The sequence below is a fragment of the Hemitrygon akajei genome, chromosome 18 (assembly GCF_048418815.1).
Source record: "Hemitrygon akajei chromosome 18, sHemAka1.3, whole genome shotgun sequence".
NCBI lineage: Eukaryota > Metazoa > Chordata > Chondrichthyes > Myliobatiformes > Dasyatidae > Hemitrygon > Hemitrygon akajei.
Genome location: NC_133141.1, coordinates 51,034,665 through 51,056,203, shown reverse-complemented (window position 1 = coordinate 51,056,203; position 21,539 = coordinate 51,034,665). Strand labels below are relative to the sequence as shown.

At 37.4% G+C, this 21,539-nt stretch overlaps 1 protein-coding gene and 1 long non-coding RNA gene across 3 annotated transcripts in view; one reads left to right on the top strand and one right to left on the bottom strand.

Annotated features, from left to right (window-relative positions):
• LOC140741602 (uncharacterized) overlaps positions 1-18,377 on the bottom strand; it is a 55,242-nt gene extending 36,865 nt beyond the window's left edge. The window contains exons 1-2 of the long non-coding RNA XR_012102091.1: positions 18,155-18,377; positions 16,443-16,535 (exon numbers count right to left, since the gene is read on the bottom strand). This is a non-coding gene — a long non-coding RNA (uncharacterized lncRNA). The remainder of the gene's footprint in view (positions 1-16,442; positions 16,536-18,154) is intronic.
• On the top strand, positions 8,246-14,948 carry dlx4b (distal-less homeobox 4b). 2 transcript variants are annotated; one of them, XM_073071667.1, is made up of 3 exons: positions 8,246-8,786; positions 9,623-9,816; positions 13,441-14,948. In XM_073071667.1, exons 1-3 carry the CDS (start codon positions 8,486-8,488, stop codon positions 13,690-13,692), a joined length of 747 nt encoding a protein of 248 aa, XP_072927768.1. In that variant the 5' UTR covers positions 8,246-8,485; the 3' UTR covers positions 13,693-14,948. The 2 variants fall into 2 exon arrangements, with proteins under 2 accessions (XP_072927768.1, XP_072927769.1); XM_073071668.1 differs by lacking the exon at positions 9,623-9,816 and having other exon boundaries at positions 13,441-13,650.
• Positions 18,378-21,539: the final 3,162 nt, after the last annotated feature.

Here is a 21,539-nt window from a genome sequence, read left to right as displayed (position 1 = left end):
GCGAATTTGGCTTGATTCTTTGTAGAAGGAAGCTTCAATAACCCCCTCCTCTACGTCATATATGGAGTGAAAAAATAATTTAATCTAGACGAGAATCTAGCATCCAGATTCCACCCCCACCCCCATCCCTGAATTGGTGTATAATTTGCCTTTCCTGTATTCAGAGTTGGGCGGCAGTACAAAAAAATTGAAAGGATCACTTATTTTGATCCTTAATTGCGTTTTTGGCTCTCGTCGCTTTTTCTTCTATATAGTGCTTTATATATTGATCAAAGCTTTATTTCCCCCTGGATGTTGCTATCCATATGGCGTCTAATATGTTTGGTTTTGCCTGTTTTTGAAGAGACGTTTTGATGTTGCTATTTGCAATTTTTGTGTTAACTCCTCTCTTGGGAAGAAAAAAAATCCAGATTGAAGAACAATTGCATTTATTACTTCAATTGAGGAAAACCAATCTTCAACGAAACAAAACTAGATGCCGACTTTACTAAGTGCATATTCAATAAGTCAACAAACCCAAACACTATTGGTCAATTTTCCTAATATTTGGCATAATTTAATCCGTTTTTGAATCTTTATTTGAACTGACCTTAAAATAACAGTAAAATGAACTTCACCTAAAAGCGAATATGAAAAAAGTACTTTGGACATAACTTTCTCTGAAAAAAAACTTCATTCCAAAATCATGTTCCACTCATAACGACTGAAGATTGAGAAAGAGGAATGTGTTCAATAAGGGCGCGTTCGATTAGCAATAAGCTGATTTGCCCCTTTCGGCGTATACTTCCTTTAAATCATCAGAAACTCAGTTGCCCGAACTAGTTTTTAACAGGTTGCACTGAGGATAAAAATATTCGTGAAGGAAATCTAGTCAAAAGCCTTGTAAAGTTGAAGGTAACCTCCAATGGTAGTAATGATAAATTATTTTGTCGGCTGGGAAACCGAGATGCATTGGGAACAGAAACGATTCTGTTTCCTAAAGATTCCCCCGTTACTTCGACCGAATCGCTCTGCTTCTGTCATTCGTCTTGGCAACAGCCAAGGCAACAGAGCAATTTCGCCCCATCAGAAGATAGATGGCGGGAACAAAGTGCTTCTAAAATGACGGACGCACGGACCCGAAACCGCAGGATTAGTACCCTTCCAGTTGTCACTCTCCACAAATGCTTTCCAAAACCTGCAAGATTAAGCACATCCAGTGGTTATGTGATAGTTGGCCACTATCCAGTACCACAAATGTAATAGAAACAACACTAGACTTTCCAAACCCAAAAGCAAAAAAAAAATGTTTTTATTTGCAAATAGCTCCAGTACGCGCGCATTTAGAAGAGGACGTTTGTGTCGTATTTGGATTATTTTGCACGAATTCAAACTCAGTTTTGATTATATGTTTGCTTATGGGCTGTTATTTGTAAACTACAGATCAAAAGTGCTGATTAGGACGTGAACAATACATTAATGTTAATAATACGTTAAGGTTAACAAACCCATTGTGAACGCTCCATTATTTGAAGTAGAAAATTAAACATTAAATAATAATATGATCTGCTAAGCTTGTGGTCTTTGGTTTACGGCTCGTGTTTGGTGTTATTAAAAATACAAATTAAGATTTTAAAATTCGATGTGTCACAGCAGCACGGTGCAATATGGTAAACAGTTTATCTGTTGTTTGAGTTTTCCTGAATATAGGTACCGTGTGGTGGTGCAGCGAAACTCTAGCTATAGACTTTGAACAGGTATTTCTGAACGAGTTACGAACCAATGCTACCTTACACGATGGGGAACGATAATGCAATTGAATATAAAGAGCCTTTCAAATGTCTTAATCGCTGCGAAACACAGCTGCACTTTGCCTATTGCTGATAAATAGTTAAAGCCAATCAGGTCACGATTATAGTCATTTCTATGCCATCAGAAAATGATAATTAGTGCTGAGTAACACTGGCGAAATCTGAAGTATCGGAGCCATAGCATTATTGGCGAATAACGTGAGTGTCTACCCATCCTCCCCCACCCGCTTAAAAAACCTACAATACAATTGGTAAAAGAGCCTCTATTTATTTTAGTAGGGTTATACTAGGTGATATTCTAGCCTGCAATCCAAAAACCATTATTAAAAATTCAGTACACAAAAAACGACACCAGTAGAAGGTTGACAATAATTGGCCAGTTTAACATTTATGAGAACTATTTTTTTCTCATTTACTTAATGAGTCGAAAAATAGATTCAATTTATTAAATTTTGATTTCAATTTTCAGCTATCTTGAAGGAATTTTCACAACTTTTCCAATCGCAGACTTTTACTGACATAGAACTGCTACCTTTCTAGCTCCGTTCTGATGGTTCACAGTGGAGTGCGTGCATTTCACGTAAAATTATCTTGATATCATTGTGTATCCATTGAAGAACAGGACCACCGGACCCTTTTAAAGTAATTATTATTTCATCATATTTGTTAATGCAAAGCGCATGTGTTTGGAAAGCAGCAGCAACCAAACAATAATTCCGGTTTACACTTAACAGGTTAAATCTGCCTTAAAATGCAGCATATTAATAAACTTTTATCAATGCACGAAACACGTTAGATTATCTGATGCGAATGGCAATGTAGCTTGCATTATGAATAACAGAAGTTTAAACGAATATTTATTTGAGTAAAATTCCTTTTTACAGAAAATTATATAAACAGTATCAAAGTTAAGGAAATTGACATGATGATTCACCGGGAATGTGACGGACACGAAGAATCAGTGCGCTTTGGTTACTTAGTTTAGAGTTCAATGCAATCTGCCAGGTTAACCCAGAGAGTAGAATAAGCCAAAGAGAGAACGGCGCATAGTTAGAACAAGTGGCTGCTTTGTATTTCATCGTGTCATCATAGTTAAACTCCGTAATTTTCTTTAAGCCAAGGTTATCCACTTTAACTTGACTCCGGCAATATAAACCATATTTATCTTGATTAAAGAGCAGTATCTGGTTTTGTGAATTAAGGGAAACCTCTCTACCTAATCAAATAGTCTAGTTCCTCTAGTCTAGTGGATCTAAATAGGGCATTTATTATTTATTCCTATCTTACACCATGGTAGTTGGTCTTGTTTTTAAAACGTATTAATTCGTTTCTAAACCGTGCAGTGGGGGTTTTCAGACGCCTGAATGTCTGCTCTGACGTTCCCGTGTCTAGTTATTAGAGCTCCTCTCCTTCTATTACTCCACACTGAAGCCTCAGCCTCCAATGCATTGCTTCAGGGCTCGCCTTTGTTCTTCCTATATCCATAATTATAGCTTTTAAAAGAGGGTACCTTTCCTTTTCTCGGTTCTTCTCCGTGTTATGACAACCACTTTGAATTGTCACCAAATGATTTACGTCCTGCACTGCACGATTTACTAATCCAGGTTGTTAAATGGATGTTTTGTGAACCTAAGAAAGTCTTTAAAAATCATAAAAATAACTCAAGAAAAATATGATGCTTTAAATTCCAATAATGAACCAATGCCGCCTTACTTTGCTTTATGACTTCAATGTGGACTTGCTCAATCTGAATACCTGCACTAATGTTTGTTGGGAGGGGGAGAATATTGCAGCGAAATTCTGGTATATCTATGCACATCTTGCATTTTAATGAAGTTATTTTAAGTTGTTACTGAATATGATTGAATGTTCTTGCAGGATCATAACTTAAAGATGAGTTAAAATTAAATTGGTGCATCTTGAAGACTTGGTAAAAAACTTACAGTTTACCAAAAACTGTTTTTTACCAAAAACTAATCTGCATGGAGTAACAATTAAAATTTCACTCTAAAAACACTGAGTTTAATATTATAACTGAAAAAGTAAATTTGGTGAGCGACTGTCCACAATGCATTTAAATGCATTGCCAAGCGAGGGCATGCAAATAATTTGCGATTAACATCGCTTATATTCAGGCGAACGGATTTATAAGGACTTTTTAGAATAAATTCATTAATTTTAAAAACTTTTTAAGTGTGTTTGGCGCATAAGATTTTTCATGAAGTATATCTGAACCTTTCTTGTCCATCACTGTTTTTATGTGTTCATTTATTTTATTGACCACGCCCTCTCACCTCGAACTTTATCTTCCAATCGATTCACAAACTCTGTTTTTTATCGCCTCATTCTTAATAAAATAATTCACTTTTTTTGGATCTTACAAACTGTTTGTCGTCAATTGATTTCTATACCTCTTCTATAGGTTGTACGCTGTTTTACCAAAAAGTGCGTGTTCACATGCTGATTGTAAAATTGAACATATACTAATAATTTTGGATTATTCAATGACTGTCAAGAAAACGTTCGCCAAAAAAAGAAAGTTATTTTACCCCTAAATCTCTGAAGCTGAGACGAAGTAGAATGATGTCGCCGAAGAGCTGTCATTTGTAAATAGTTGAAAATTGAGGTATATTGCTACATCAATATGGAGTTTGCAAATTGTATTCTTAATGTGTTAAATATTTTTAGAATCAATATAACCCTTAGCTCTCAATTATATAGTTATATAATATTTTTAAGTAAACACTTATGTAAAGTATTTAATCTTCGTATTTATCACTTCGTTTAGGGTGTTGGACTATACAAAATTTAGCGTTAAAATACTTTGTTGGCTGATTTAATCCATTTATCTCAATGCAAAGAACATGATAACTGTTCTGCCCGAATAGTCACCTAAAGTTTTTTCAACAAGAGGAAGTGTTCAGTTTGGAGTGAGGTTCTAAAGAATGAGATTTAAGTCATTTGCAACGTAATGGGACTGCCCATGGAGGTGCTTTGCAATCCAAGTAGTTCAACTTAGTTTGTAAAAGATTTCTGGCCAAAATTGGAAAATAAATTAAGATTTTTGAATCAAACATTACCAATATTAAATGTTTATCCGGAATTCCAATACCTGCAGTTTCACCAAACTTTCAAGCCTTAACTTTCACAACCTTCTGGTGATTTGTTTACATAATATAGCAGCGGTTATTGGGTAGAGTGACATTGTTCTTCATCGCATACCACGAACAACATCAGCGCACAAGGGGAGATACAGACGTTGTGATCGATATCAATTCACGATACAAGACTCAGTGGATAGTTACTAAAGGTGAAAAACAAGCAGCGGCACCCAGTACAAAATGATATATGTGGATGAGAGACGGATATGAACAGGGTGGATATCATAATTCCACATGCCTCGCATTATGTAAATATAGTTCACGAACTTTGGGGGAAATTGGAGACATTAACAGGTATATACATTTGTCTGTGTTTACTCAGATTAGAGGAGCATTATTAACATTACACAGGAGATAATGACAACTTTATTTACAGATGATATTCAGTTCAATGTTTCTAAACGACGAAACTCTCAAACAGCTCAGTTCACTTTACACATAGATTAAAATATGCATCCCTAGTTTAAATATCTATAAACACAGACTAAATGCACACACCGTCAGAGGTGAATGCAGAATGAAGCATAGGGTAGTAATATCTGCAAAGTGCTTGTTAACATTTAACCTAGATTCGAGCAAAACCTTTGCAAAAACTATTAAAAAGGTGACACGTGGCTTATATAACATAGCAAGGGTCCAAAGAGAGTTTTTTTAATCCTGAGCAAGCGGGACAAGGTTTAACTGCAAATCAGAGGATGGTCAACAGAGTACACTTGTGTAAACAGGAAGCTGGCGTCGCTTCTGAATACTCATTAATTGCTATATTTTGGTTAGCACACTGCATCAATGCAAAAATCCTGAATTTTATCCTGGTTATTCTGTTTTTAAAGCTACTTTTTATGTTAACAATCATTTGCTTTGATTTAAGCGTGCATTCCCAGTCATTAGGCTTTAGATTTGAGATAAGCAATATTTCAGATTTCAATTCGCTTCGAGCTGAGCGCTTTATATTTTGGATAAAAATTGTAAGGAAACAAAATAGCGAAAATTATCCGCAATGTTCGTAAACTAGCTGCACCTGTTGTATAATTAACTATTTAATAGCTCACTCCTATCTTTTCTAGATGAAACCCCTTTCTTTTCCCGGGCTTTGAATGGCCGTCAGTTACATTTGGAAGGCTGCAAATCATCTTCCCAGCAGGAGAAAACAAACGTACGAAACGGAACGAGCTCCTCACAAAGAGTGGGTTATTCATACTGCTCAGCTTAGGAATAATTACGGACCGCTGGAAGGCAAAAATTGTTAAATACTGACTACATCCCGCAGCGTTCCTTTATTTTACAAACCAATTTGAAAACAGCGTTGAAAATCTCGACAAACTTGAGATATATGAGAACAGGAGTTAAAAAAATAAGTGGCTTCGGTTTGCACATTAAAACTCGAGCTTGTTCACCTGTCCTTGCTGGGCATGCGCTCGTTCCGCATTTAATGCATTTTGAGATTCCAGAAAATATCTGCCAATGTTAATCAAAAGAAGGCTGTATTCTAAATAGTTTGAATCTACGCATGAGATGATCAAAACACAGGGCAATAGAAAGTAAAATGAAAAAGAGAGGTCGGCTGCAAGCGTTTTTAATCACCTTTCGGCTGGTTCATTCTACCCCAAGCAAGGGAAATAGGAATTAAATATTCTGCTCGGCAATGCTAGCTTTCACAGGCGGCAAGGTATAAAGAGTAGACCCTGAATCTGCGTCAGGCTGCAACTTGATTTAGAATTATGTAATTCTTTTTTCAGAACTTGAGTATCACTCGATGCCTCAGTGTGTTCAGACTGGCAATTTAAGCAATGTTTTTTTAAAAAGTGAAAAATAAATGCAATTGCCGCCTTTTTGTATTGTCTATGAATTGTAAAGATTGTTAGAGCATTTTATATTATAACTGTCAAAGAGAAAGGATCGGATCGGATTTCTTTCTCGCGTGTTCCACTCCAAGGTTAACATGCAGAGCAAAACAAAGAAAATCTCAGACTCTCCACATGTTTCCCAACACCTTTGAACCCCCTATTTAGGTGTACGGAGGCTAGGTAGCTCCTTCATTCATTCCCAGCCGTCACCCACTGCTGTCACAACCATACCCTATCCATCATCTCCTACTGACGCGTGTATATAAAATAAAATGTATTTTATGTTTTCAAACAACGCATTGACATTTCGTTCATCCTTTGTGCAAATATCATTTTCATTTGTGTATAATCCCCGCCCCCGTCACCTTGGCAATATTATCAGCCAGTTATAATCAGATTGAACATTTTTTGTTCAGTAGCCTTCTTAATACATACACGAACATTCGGTAACTTAATGACACGCCCAACGTGGTATGAACATAGAGATAAAAACGCAGAAATTAGTAAATGACGTTGACTTTAACAGTTCCTGGAAATGATCCATTCAATATTCAGTTAACGGTCAGTAAAATGATCAATGCAGGCATTTTCCCTAATGTGACAAATACCTGATGCACCGAGCCGCACCAAACTCGAAAGACAGCAGTGACAGCGCCAGACAACTCGCCGTTTGTGACAGGACTAAGACGTTTATAGTTGAAGTGGGTATCACATGAGAATGTCATTTAAATCGCCGCATTGATTAGCAGATAGCGGAAGAGACCAGGTATAATTAAGGGATAAAGTAGAAGGTAAATGTCCCGAATCACACTTTAAAAATACGAAGTTTTTTTTTGCGCCTGTCAGTTTTTTTAATAAATTGTAAGGAATCCTCACCTGGTTTAAACAATATAGAGAGACAGATTGAGATATAATTTAAAGCGTATTTTTCTAAATATTGCCTTAAATAACGCGTGCAGTACATTCCATCATAAACAGTGCTGAGTGAACTTTTGTTTCCCGAGTGTTGTAGATCGAGTCAGGATGGCATTTTAAGCACACGAGGGGTTCTTAAAGCGGCCGCTCAGTATTCCTCCCGTATACGTATTTTACTCATTTACGATCCGTTTCTTTTTTCAGAGGGGAAAAGGACGTTAATTTGCGGTTGCAAAGCTGCGTTCGGATGATTGCTACATTTCTGATATTCACTTAATATTTGTTTACCGGCTTTTCAGGCCAAGCCATCGTTGTACGCATAAAACAGTTTCATAGCATGTTATAACGTGTTTATGAAATTGTCTGCTGATTATTTCGGATGGGTTGTTCGCTGATGGAAATGTAGCTTTCATTAACTGATTCTAATTAAAGTTAATTAGGATCGCCGCCGGGCTAGTGATGTAATACGCCCTTTGTCCAATCACAAGGCAGGAGACAGCCAATTGGATACGTTTGCATATCAGATCCATATGCATGAAGCAGCCATGCAAATCCAGAAGTTTTCCTGAATTTCACGGGGAATTCTCTCAACTTAACCCTCTTTTTTTCACGCAGCGTACAAGTGGGGAAATCACCTCTACTTGGAAAATTGAGGAGAAGACGCTTGGATTTAGTTGGCGATCAGCCTCTGTGTCAGTTTCATGTTGCGCGTCAATTCCATGTCAATTTCCTGCAGGCTGGTAATTCCTAGTCAGTCCCGTGCACTTCCTCGTTAATGATGACTATGACCGCGATGGCTGACGGTCTGTTAGCACCAGACTCATCCAAGTCGGCCTTTCTGGAGTTTGGACATCCAGCTCAGCAGTCATCCCCTGGCATGTCCCATGGACACTATCCGGTGCACGGCTTGCACTCGAGCGGACATTCTCAGCACGATGGTTCTTACTCAGGCGCCTCTTCGTATGGCAGATCGCTGGGTTACCCGTACCCAAGCCCAGTTAGCAATCATGCACCTAATCCGTACATGCCATACCAGAACAGCAGCACTTTGGGTCACACCAGGTTAGAAGACACAGGTAAGAACCGTTCAGACGCGGGTCCCCATTGTAATATACATCGGTTTATACCGTGCTTCCATCGCCATTCTGTTATTGAGTCAGCCCACTTTTTAGAATCGCGATGCCGGATTTTGAGAGGCCTCTATGATGACATTATTTGTATATTCATAAAAAAAGGCTTTAATTGCGTTCTTTAAATAGACACGCGCAATTAAGCAAATTTAATGCTGAGGGAAAAAAAATCAGTAGTTCGTTCATAGTTCTGTCTCCTGCCCAAGGTCTCAGCAATTGACTGACGCTACGGCGAAATAGTCCATTGTTTGGCGAGAGGTCCACTTTGTTGGGGAAAATTGGTAAATTAAATTCTGACCGATTGCGGTGAATTGCTGTAATGCTCTCGAGCAAAATGTTACTGGCGTGAAGAATCTTGAAATTTGACCCTTTTGTGTATATTTGTGAGTAAACCATATCAGAGTGTAGTCATACAATCGAGCTCCTGCAGCGCGTCCTGTGTTTTGCTCTCTTTTTGCACCACTTACTTAATTTAATTTGTTTCTTATTGTAATCTATATTTTTTATTATGTATTGCAATGCACTGCTGCCGCAAAATAACAAATTTCACGACATATGCCAGTGATATTAAACCTGATTCTGATCCTGTTCTAATCTAGCAGAGTTAAGCGTATTTTTCTCCCTATAATAATCCGCATTGCTGCGCTAGCTTTTATATTCGGGGAATTACCATTTCAAGGTAGTCTGATTCAACCTGTTGGGACAGGGGAAGTAAAGGAGAGGTGGTCGTGATTCAAAGATGTAATGTACCTAAGGTTCAGTGTTTCCAATTTCCCTCCAAGAACACGAGAAGTCGACTGTAATCGAAAATGGAGAAATCCGATTGAACGGGAAAGGGAAAAAGATCCGAAAACCGAGGACCATTTATTCGAGCTTACAACTGCAGGCTCTGAATCATCGCTTCCAGCAGACGCAGTATTTGGCATTGCCAGAGAGAGCAGAATTGGCAGCCTCTCTGGGACTCACCCAGACTCAGGTAGGGTGCCGGCCAGAACAAATTCACCCCTCTTGAAAATGTGGGGGTCCTCTTAAAGAAAATGCAATCTCTTTGTTCTTGTAGGAAAGCGCGCACGCACACGCGCGCTTGAAAACATATTCAGATTTACCTAGGTCAGTTTTTATTCTTAAACTTCAACACCTTGGTGCAGTTGAATTTGGCACTTTAGTTAAAACATGCATTGAATTTGCATAACTAACAATGACTTCGAATTTACAGCAATAGGCGTGGGACCCTTGGTATTCGTGTGTGATCTCAATTTAAAGCCGAAATTTTACACTCAACTGGAATGCAAATTAAATTTTCAATCTCGGTGTGTCTTTTAAAAGTGCAAGTTGAATGTGGTTATACCAAAGCAATCTACCACTGCCCAATAAAATGGCAGAGGCCAATTATAGTATATTTATTGTGACGCTACTTTCTGCAGTTTCTTTATCTTTTTATTTGATCTGTCACTATTAATCAGTTGAAGTACAGAAAGTAAAGGCCCAAGTAGATCGGTTACTTTTTGCTCATAAGTTAACTGTTTAAAACACGAGTAGTGAGTGCAGCCATGGTGCACGAAACGCTTGACGACGAGAATATAACCTTTTCATTTCCCAAATAGGGGCATATTAGCTTGGCATTTTCTTTCAATATCCGCATTTTAATTGCTAAATATAATAAATTAAAAGTGGTGGCTAGTAATAACTAAGACTCGCAAATCCAGTGGATTCCGATTAATTGGGACACAACGGGGCCAGGACATTTGGCTCAACTAAGCGGCTGCCCCAATTAGCCGAAATGTCATGGAAATAGTTAAAATGTATTAAAAAGACAAACTGGGTAACATTATGCATTGAAATGAAATCCAGAACAAATTAAAATACTATCAGTACTACTGCAGTACTAGAAAACTGCTAGTTCCTAATACTTACCGACCGAGGAATTCGTCCGTGTCGCGTTCTTTTGATTGCAGATGAACAAAATCAGCACAGAAACCTAATGCAGATAATGGACTGCCTTCATACAATGCTTTCAACGATTACATCCTCTAAATCTTCATTTTTCATTGTAACATTCAAGATGATTATTAATACCTTCAAATTCTTCGTAGTTTAACTTGTTAAAGTAGTGAAAGAGTTTCATTTTCACTCCCGACCGTTTCTGGCATCTTCAAGCCTGAATGCTTGAAACTGCAGTGAGCAAAACAATTCTGAGTTGTTTTACTGCTTATTTCTCGCCAACTATCAGTGACAAAATTCGCTGCTTTTTGAACAGAAACACACGCAACTGACGCTATTTAAAAATTGTTCGCTCAAAGCACGGTGTTGTCTCACAGCCACGCAAGCGCACGCGACTGACGCTAGTAAGAAACTGTTCGGCAACAGTCTCTTGCCCCAATTAAGCGGCATAGAGTCCCAAATAAATGAAAGAAATCCCGGCTATTTTCTTAAGTTTTTGTTCGAGTTTTCCGAAATAAGCGGCTGCCCGCTTAATCGATGGCCCAATAAACCGGAATTTAGTGTATTTCAAAACTGGCAGTGCAGTGCATGAAGGAAATGCGCGTGAAGTCACAGGTAGTCGGAGCACACGGAAGAAAACATTTTTCATCGCCGCATGGTAAGCCAATTCATTATCGTCATGCACGTTATACGTACCGCAAGCTCTCAATTATGTGAATCAAGTTAACAAATATTCTGGGCAAATCTCCAAGATTTTATGCATTTATCAATTTTCATGTTACTGAATTGTTCTAAGGTCGTATAAATTACTTGGGTATTCTTAGAAAATTGTAGGTATAACTTGCTGCACTCTCACGCAGCGCGAACTTCTTCGTTTCTACCTTTTACTTTTTCGGGCATTCCCAGTGTTTTCAATTGAAAAGGATTTACCAAAATTCGCGCATTAAAATTAAGTTGATCACACAAGGATTTCAAGTTCCCGTGAATGTTAATAATCATCCCGAATACGTGTTACTCAAGAAAAGATCCCTGGGTTCTGTTTCTAAAAATGGGAATCTCTACCAAGGAAGTTCGAAGTTCTTAAAAGTCAGATTTCAAAACATAATTTAATATGCATGTTTAGAATTAATCGCAATGCAATGCCATAACACTTTGGTTAATTAAAATGGGCATATTAATCCCAATTAAAGTAACCATAGAATTATCTAAATAAGGACACGTTTGTCTTAAAGATTAAATACTCTAATTTCGGAATCTTCAAATCGTCTACAGAAAACTTTATTGGAAGCAATAGTTAAGATGTACAAATGCTAATAAACGGCATTATAATCTTTCAAATTTCAGTAACTGTTGGAGCTTTAACCAATTTGCTGAAATATATTGCGAATGTTGTGTGGCCATATGCACAATGAGATTGACACTGGGTGCAAACCACAAGTATTTACTACTTAGCCATCATAAAGAAATGCTGAAGTTGATTAGCACGCTTAAAATATATAACACATTATGCAAATATACTTAAAAGACAAATTAAGGATGCATTTCAAAAATGAAACTGCTTTGAAAGTCCATGCCTGATCTGATTTTGTATATATATAAGCAGTTCTTACAGGGGACAAATAAGCTGTTTACCAGCATTGCCCTTTAACACAGCAGCAAAGATCATCTAAAATGGCATTACTGGCATATATTGAGTAAAATCCTGATAATTAAATACTTGAAGCACTTAACTGACTTTTTTTAAAAAAATCACTCTCTGGGAGGTGAGGGTTCTGGTATTTTCCATTTTTACACTAAATCGAGGAGTAAATAGCACAATCCTTAAACTTGGTTTTCAATCTAAAACATAGGAGGTGAGTTTAAATATGCAGCAAAATACAAATTGAGAAAGTCTTCATTACAAAAGAAAGGGAAATTCTCACTTTTGATTGCAAAATGTCTAGTTACTATATTACCCCTTGTATCATATGTCTCTTTGGCTAAAAAGATAACTAATTTCAAACTAAACCTTATTGATTTAGAGCCAAAAGTGTCCTATAAAAATTGTAACTTCTATACCAAATAGAACTTTTAAATGAAACTATATATTTGTATCTTAAAACTAAACTATAGTTTGATTAAGATCACTAAGTCTGCAGGCTATAGTGAAAGTATATTTTTGCTTCTACTAATGAGTGTATGTCAATTTGTATCAAACTCCTCATTGTTTTCCCATGGAATCTGCCTGTCATGCAGACAGGAGAATCTGGACCCAAATTAAAGCTATCATTGTTATATGTTCTTTCCTTGTCTATGTCCATACATTTTCCTCCAGAAGGTTCAAAATGTGAATTTTGTAATTATTTACTGAAGGGCTACTTTGTAGATCAGTCTGAATTTTCAAGCATCAGTGGTTTGACAAGACCATTGGAAAATAATTAAATTTTGTATCAAACCCCTCTTCTAGATTGGGCTTCCATATACATTAGAGGATATCTTTTTTTTCTACAAATATATTAACATATTGGGGTGGATGTAGCTAGATCACTTATGAATTTAGAATCATGAATAATCCCTTAAAAGTGCATTTTCTATACAATTTTGGATTATGTGGGCTGAATATCAACTTGAATTTAATGAGTGAAGTAAGTATAATGCCTGTGCTTCTATTTTATTTTAGGTGAAAATTTGGTTTCAGAACAAGCGCTCCAAGTACAAGAAACTGATGAAACATGGCTCCAGTGTGCAAGAAGGTGACCATCTGCCCACCTCTGCTGCTTTGTCTCCATGTTCACCTAATATCCCACCAGTCTGGGACGTTGCCATGGCAAACAAGGGTGCCACTATGCCTCCAAACAGCTACATTAACAGTTTTGGGTCATGGTACCCACCAGCCCACCAGGACACCATGCCAAGACCCCAGATGATGTGACTGACCAGGAGTACAATACATCCCACAGACTCTCTATCAATTAGACTAAAAAGGTTACATGATTTGTGGTAGCTACGTACCAGAAAAAATGACTGATTTTTAGATAGCAATGGCTATATGCTTTCAGTCATACTTAAACAGGTTTGTTGTAGAAATGCAATGGGTATATAGAGTCAAACTCCTCTAATGAGTGCAATGCAGTCTTTGTATGATGTCTGATATTCTATTGGAGAAGTTTGAATAATCTATAATCTACATTGTGAATTGCAAAAAAAAAACAATGAACTGATTTTATAGCTCTTCTATTAATCTTGATTTTAATGTTGTTTAAAAACACACATCTTCAAGATGCAGATCCTTCTTAGTTGGATAAAATGCAAAGGCTGCATTTCAAATTGTTCACAGACAGGGCCCACTCTCTGCTTAAGATAAAGACCATATCAACTATGTTCTATTTAATTATCATACCGTTTGAAGTATTATGGTTTTCTAGACAAAATTGCAAATACCCATTTAGTTGAAATGTATCTTAGTAGAATTTTCAGGGGTTCTTTGAATATAATAAATATGAAAAAGTAAATATGATAAATTCAAACACAGTTGTCAAGATATGTATAGTTAAAATAATTGGAAATACTAGATTCTGGGAAAATAGCTTTAAGAGAAAGACAGACCAAAGTTTTGGGCTTTGATCCTTAAAATTATGGGAAAAAATATTAACTGTTTACAGATGCTAATGGAAATATAGAAACTTTCCAATGTTTTCAGCATTAAAAATAATTGTCAGCACTTTCATATCTGTCCTATTAGATAGAAGAAAGCTTAGTCTCATCCAACAGCTCAGCCAACACAAGAAATTTGCACCCACTACTTCGCTTAGTTTCATCCATTATGTTTGATCTTAAATCATTGAAATCAAGACCGGGGTGTTTAAAATAACTAAAGACACTACTTTGAGTCAAATCAATCTAATTATTACAAAGAAGGTATGCTCACCTTACCACCACTCCTGTTCCTCTCCCCCCTCCACCCCACCACATGCCCTCACGATAAACTATATAATTAATAATGAAATGTAATGTGTTATAGACGATGAAACAACTGGACGTGACTCTCATTTGAAATACAGCCTATGTATGGAAATAAAAGGGATATGTTTAGCTCATCCAAGCAATAAGGAGGCAAAAGATGTCTTGGAGAACAAAACGGTAGAACACAGTATGTGTGTGTATATATTAAAATAATTGTAAATAGTGCATATGTATTATGTCATTATTCTAAGTAAATCAGTGATACGCATTCAAAGCATCCTATATACACCCGATTCGGATAAACATGGCTACTCGATTTAATAGTATGTTTCTCAGGATAATAGAAACCGGAGCGTGTTCGCGTTATTTTGAAAAAAGCAATGCCGACTTACTGTGGACTTAACTGTAATTATGTGTAAAGGAAAGGCAAGATGATTGCATGTAATTGATCAAACTATTTCATTCAGTCTACATCCCTACACGATTTCTTACTTACGTTTCCCCGAGGTCAAACATAGACGTGAAGCTTACTAGATTTTTAAAATTATATAAAATGTCTGCGGTCACGTTAAAAAGTTGAGGAAAGGTGATTTTATTTTTGCATGACTACATATTAATTTGCCGAGAAGAATTGGTGCATTTCTGGAAATGTTGTAATTTGTCTTTCTGATTAAAAAGGCATTGGACTTTTAAAATGCAGCTATCGTTTGGATTATGGTAATCGAGGGCTCACGCGCCTTTGACCTGGCGTTACACTGATGTTGCGGGAACATTAGTTCACTTAGATCAAGTGTAGGATGGTAAATTTGTCTTGATTGTTGCATCTCTTTTTTTTTTGATGAAACAAAAGATGACGACATTATCTGAGGCTGATGCGGCTTACTAAATAAAAATCCAAAGAAACGCTTTCTTTCGCGGCGTATATGAGATAGGGATCGGTGCTGGGGAAAGCTTAATATGTACGATTTCTATTCAAGAATTATCGTTAAAGTAACGTATACCATCTTAAGACCCTAAAATGTAATTGAGAAAAAAATGGAAGTTAGTACTTGTCACAGGTAGAATTACTGCAGGTAATAACCTGTCTTTCCAATGTTCAATGCGTGTCGTCTGTTAAAACTTCCGGCTGATGTGCTTTATCCTACCCACTGTGGCCAATCGATTTTGTCACCGGCGAACAGTATCACATCATAAAGACCCAAAGTGTATTCAATTTCTTATTGATATTCCTCTATGCTTTTCAGTCCAAATTCAATATTTCCCTATTGATACCTAGATCGTGAGTTATTTTGTCCAGCATTGTGTGAATTTTGATGTTTGAAGGTCAGTGTTAATGTGTGTACTCGTTGTCGATACAAACTATTCAAAAATGGGAAATAGCAGATTTGATAACCACCCCCAGCTTCACATACCACTAAACATATGCCATCATTTTTAAGAGTTTATTTACTGAATATTAATGAATACAAAGAATCTGCTGCAGTAAGCTTGTAGTTAGCCAAGTAAACATAAATCCGCCATGCCAAAAGTGATTGATTAAATAGTAATATGTACTGATTGTGATTCGGAACTAACAGCCTTTAAGCCTTTAGGCACGGAAGAATATGGTCCACTTTTTTTTTAGAAAAACCTGAAAGAGAATAAATCTATATTCCTTGTTCAAAGGTCTGACAGATACACCTGTGTCGAACATTCCCAATTAAGAAACGTATTACTTACCACGTGTCTCTGATCTCTACTTGTCATGCCTCGCAAACTACAACACGTATTGAAATCCTCGGTTAGCTCTCCCAATTTTTTGTCAAAGTCAGTCTACAAGACAAGATAGTGGTATTTACAGATTTTAATGCATAAAAGCTCCCATGTCAAGCCTCCCCCCGTAACATCTGCACTGGAAACCGTGTGCAAAGCCCACTTCTCTGCTATTTTAAGATTTTTTTATGCTTGTGTGAAAGGGGCTGTAATTAGAGCAATTTTGACTGTAGCTCCCTGAATAAAGCGCTTTCCATCAAGATAATTACCAGCAATTTTCGGTCGCCTAAATGCACTGCTTAATATGTAACAATTCCGAGTGGAAAAAAAACGCGAAATCAGGCAGATGCTCCGGCTGCAGTTTTGTTGCACAGATTTGAGTTGTTATTACCTAAATTACTTGCAGGTGTATATTGTAATCAACAAAATACTGATAAAAGGGAAAGAAACATACTTTGGATCGATATAGAAAGCAAACCAAGAAATCTGCATTACAAAAGGTATTTATGCTGCGGCAGTAACATTTTATATGTATTACTAAACGGAATATACATTTGTCTGTTTCCTGGTAATAGGCAGCTACTGTAACCACGGACAAGCCAGTATCGAGGAAACGGCTGAATGCTGCACATAAATGTTAACTCCTCACATTCCATAACTTTTTGAGGAAAAATATACAAGACACCTCTTCTTTAGCCCTACGCCTCGGCCCTCCCCGATTTCCCCCTCACCCTCTCATCTCAAAGGAAAAATGTTACCAATAGATCTGAAATGATTGTTGATAGAAAGCGAGCAGTGATCCCAAGAGAAAATCATTACTTAACCATCCCTGTCTAGTTTCGAACAAGTTTTATTTTAAAGCTAGATCTCTTTACGCCAATGTATTTTAAATACCACCCGAAATACCCTCTGTTAGACACATCTGATCTCAAAATACTTTATCCTTAAAAGTTCCCCTCTTAAACGTTAGCATATTTTCAAATGACCTGCCTACTGAGTTCAGTTCAGTTTCTGCCTCTACTGCATCAGGCCTGTAAGTAATTTTCATGCGCTTGAATAATCAGCAAATAATATATCAACAAACCTGTCTGATAAGAGGGGACAAATAATGCTTATGTACTCGGGTACACCTTTAGTGGTATTAAGGGAGCAGAAGACACCGGCAAGTCATAATTGATTTTAGACTTTAAAAACATGCATTGACTGAAGTAATCAAGGTAGCTTATTAGCTCATTCCCCCCCCCCCCCCCACCCACCACCACCACCACCAACATTGACCCCGGCGGACTACAGTTAGGAGATGTGAACAATTAGTCGGTACTCCTGTCCGTAGATTTCAGAAAACTATCCCATGCGCGCCCTAACGGATCAACCATCGGTGCAGAAAAATTGTGGGATTAACGAAGATCACACGTTGAATCAGGTTGCCAAACGTTAAGAATGCCTTCGAGGCAAAAAAAAAAACATACCACATACTACCACAGGGGTGAGCAGAACACACATTTTACTCACAAACCAAAACTTAACATGTTGATTTGCAATACTGCTGGACATCCCTGCTTCTCTCCCTCTCATTAACCAATGCACTGAATACATAGGATAATTATATCTCTTAACTCTAGTCGAGAAAATATCTGTTTCAGAGCATACGAGAAGGATAAGCGAAGGGTTTGGCTTACCTGCTATGGTTGGTATTTACACGGAAATTATTTTGAAGCCTGGACAGAATGACAATTTATCAGCCCCCCCCCCCCCCTATTGAAATACATTCAGTAAAAGTGTGGGGAATGGAGCTAACAACAGCGGTGCAGCTAGCTCTGGTTAAAGCTCCAAGTGTGAATTAATTCTGCTATCAGCGTCCTCTTTATATTCTCAGCTCAATTAGCCTTTATTACTGGCCATGTTTACTCATCGAGAGATGGGATAAAATGTGTTGAATAGAGAAATTGCTCATCTTTGCAAATTATAGGTAATTTTAAAGCTTGAGATTATAATAATAGCAGTCCAATCTGGACAGCCTACGTATAGTCTTCCAAACAGCATAATTACTGGAAAGGTTTAGGAACTCCAGAGAACTGAATTCATTATTTACTCTTCTCTTTGACGAACTTGGGGCTGTTTGATGAATACAAATCGCACTGATATAATTACAGTTCGGATTATTTTATTATGATTATGAGCCTCTGGGACACATTCTCCAGTAAATCTCGGAAAGGATGCCGTATGTCCAGATCGAGCAGTCGAGATCAATTGTGTTTTATTTCCGCGTTTGTTATTCTGTATAGACGGAGAGAGGTTGGGAAAGTGGCCCTTTAAAGGTGAGGTGAGGGAACTTGCCTTAGACATACTTGAAATACTTTCCATTGTGATCGTTAAAAACTGTTTGTAAAATCAGCTTGGGCTTCTAAAATGTAAATGAAATTCTGCTGTTCGCTTTGATGTCTAACGGTCTGGGTCTTTAAAAATCGTAAATAAAATTATAATCCGCATCCCCGGGTTTCGGGAATGGTTTCGGTTTGAATCAAGCTTACAATCGCCGGTTTCATCGGCTAAGACTTGCTGGAAGAGCATTCATTTCAATCCTGCATGGGCTGTAGCGGGCTGCTTTGCACAATTCCGTGCCATAGTGTAGAAGATGGTGCATGTTTTGTTTTCTTTAAGACACGATGCCGAACTATGGGAAAATCTATCCTTGTTTAATGGATATAGTTGGATGCAACACGTCTATCAGTCTGCAATAAGGTACACTTCAGAGATTGTGTTGAGGATAATTCCAACATTGTAAATGCCATGTCATGATTTCAGCGCTGTGATATGCCATGTATTTCGTGTTTAACATATGCACCGAAATTCGATACACTGGTCGTTCCATTTCAGACCCTGTGGTACGAAGATTCATTTTATGTATATTATACGCAGCACCTGAAGACATAAAAGCTCATGAACAATGAAATTGGAGCTTTAACCAATTTCTAATTAACCCCTACCTCACCACCAACTAGCCCCCACCCCCTACCATCACCTTCATCTCTCGCCCTTCGCCACCTCCCCCTACCCCGCACAACCCTTTCACTTTTTTGCTCTTAATGGGCGGGCTGTTTTAAAAGCATGGTTTTAACATAAGTCTTTACGAGCTGTTCTTTGTATTGCAAAGAGTACTCAGTTAAAAAAAACAGCATTATCTCTACCATCTTAAACGATTGCAGTCCACTGCTCCCTCTACCTGCGTTACGTAATATATTCCAGCATTCAGAAAGCTGACCTCGATGTTTAAAAAAAATATTTTATGCTCATCGCTATTGGTTCCAACGATTAAACACCGTGTATAATTATGTTAAACTTCAACACACTATCAAGTACTACTGTATATTTACATACCCGTCTGGGTGTATAATTGTGGCCAGTGTATTATTAATATATTCTAAAGTCAACATATCTTTTAACTGCTCGTAATTCTGGATTCGGCATCGTTCATTCCTTACAAATCCTTTCAATTGAAAACTAGAAAGTAAAAGTGTACAAAAAGTAAGCAATTTCACCGGGAAATACCTGATAAAAGCACGCAGCTTCTGGTAATCAGTTCACTTGTACCGATAAAATAAGGTGAGATTTAAATACAGAAATATAATCCTTTCATTGTACTTCAAAAATGTAAGTGCAAATTTTGTCGCCAAGTCTGGTAAAGTGGCAAGCATAGTAATAGCGACAACAACAGCTTTTTTTCGGGATATTGAACTGAATTAATAAAGCAAGAGCATTGTTGTGATTTGGTAGAGATATGCACCTGCTCAGTGTCATCGCTTTTCTTAAAACATAACTCGTACAGTAGCCCGTAAGTGAGAAAGAATGCCAAGCTCGGCGCATTTTAGCCGCTATACCGGTCTTTTAGGTTAATTTTAGGCTATCTACATTTCGGAGAAAGCACGGGGGTTTATAATCAGAGGCTTCTGATTCCTTTGTTCTGCTGATTTCTCACAACAAAAACTCAGAAATTATTTACACTTTCACGTTCTCCTTTAGTGAAAATATGTCTCGATTCCCGACGACTATTGCTGCGGCAACGATAATGTATCTGACTCAAAAATTAACATTTGCTAACATTGCAATCTTCCGAAGATAACACTTCTATTCATGGTTAAAACAAGTTAAATAACTGTATTACCAACCAGCCACAATGCATCATTCACCTGTGTACCACATCCACACCGCCATACATAGAACTGAGTATATCCACGCCTGTTAGTAAAAGTCGTCCATTAGACATTGGTACAATACGATTGTTACAATATAGTCATTTATTATAACCATTCCGACACATGCAGTCTATATGTAGCGGGACGGTAATGGGAACGTTATTTGTAAATCAGCCATCATTAAGTCTACAGTGTAGTTGCTTAGATGGTGGAACAACATAATAGCGTATAATGTTAATAAAACATCACGTCTGCATGCTTAATCATGATGGCGGATAAATGATAAGTGGGTTTTAACTGTCGCTTCTAAATTTATATTTAAAAGTTTCTTTGCACCCTCAAGTCTTGTTTGTTAACTGACAATATAATTTATTATTTAGACGTATATATTCGGGAGCTCTTCTCCCCAAATGGTTTCTATACAGGTGTCACGATCCACTGTAACCAAAACTACTCATTGAGGTGCCCATATATTTTTAATTATACTTTTGATACTAATTGGAATCATTGGACTTATTAAAATATCATTACGAGAAGCTGACCACATTCTCGCTTTGTATATCTGTGAGGCATCCCGCGGAGCACTGCAATTCTAAAAGTTCTTGCCCTCTCGTTCTTTGTGGGCTTTAGTATGGTTCTATCCTCATGATTCAAAACTGCAGCGAATCCTTTGCCATAGACATATAAATTCCTTTCAATTGCATGGAAGAGGTTGTTGTTAGGATTCCATTATATCATTTTAATTAGCACTTATAGTATTTTATAGTGTAGCGTGCCTATTAGGCGGACTTATTTTTCTGCTAGCACCACGATGCACACGAGTGGAGAAACATAACCGACTCCCAAGCTTCCCTGTTATGTAAAAAGTGAG

Bases quoted from the DNA above. Each gene is read 5' to 3' on its own strand.
- dlx4b (XM_073071667.1), top strand. From the start codon at position 8,486: ATGATGACTATGACCGCGATGGCTGACGGTCTGTTAGCACCAGACTCA. The intron at 8,787-9,622 runs GTAAGAACCGTT...TTTCCCTCCAAG, and splicing joins CACCAGGTTAGAAGACACAG to AACACGAGAAGTCGACTGTA. The intron at 9,817-13,440 runs GTAGGGTGCCGG...ATTTTATTTTAG, and splicing joins TGGGACTCACCCAGACTCAG to GTGAAAATTTGGTTTCAGAA.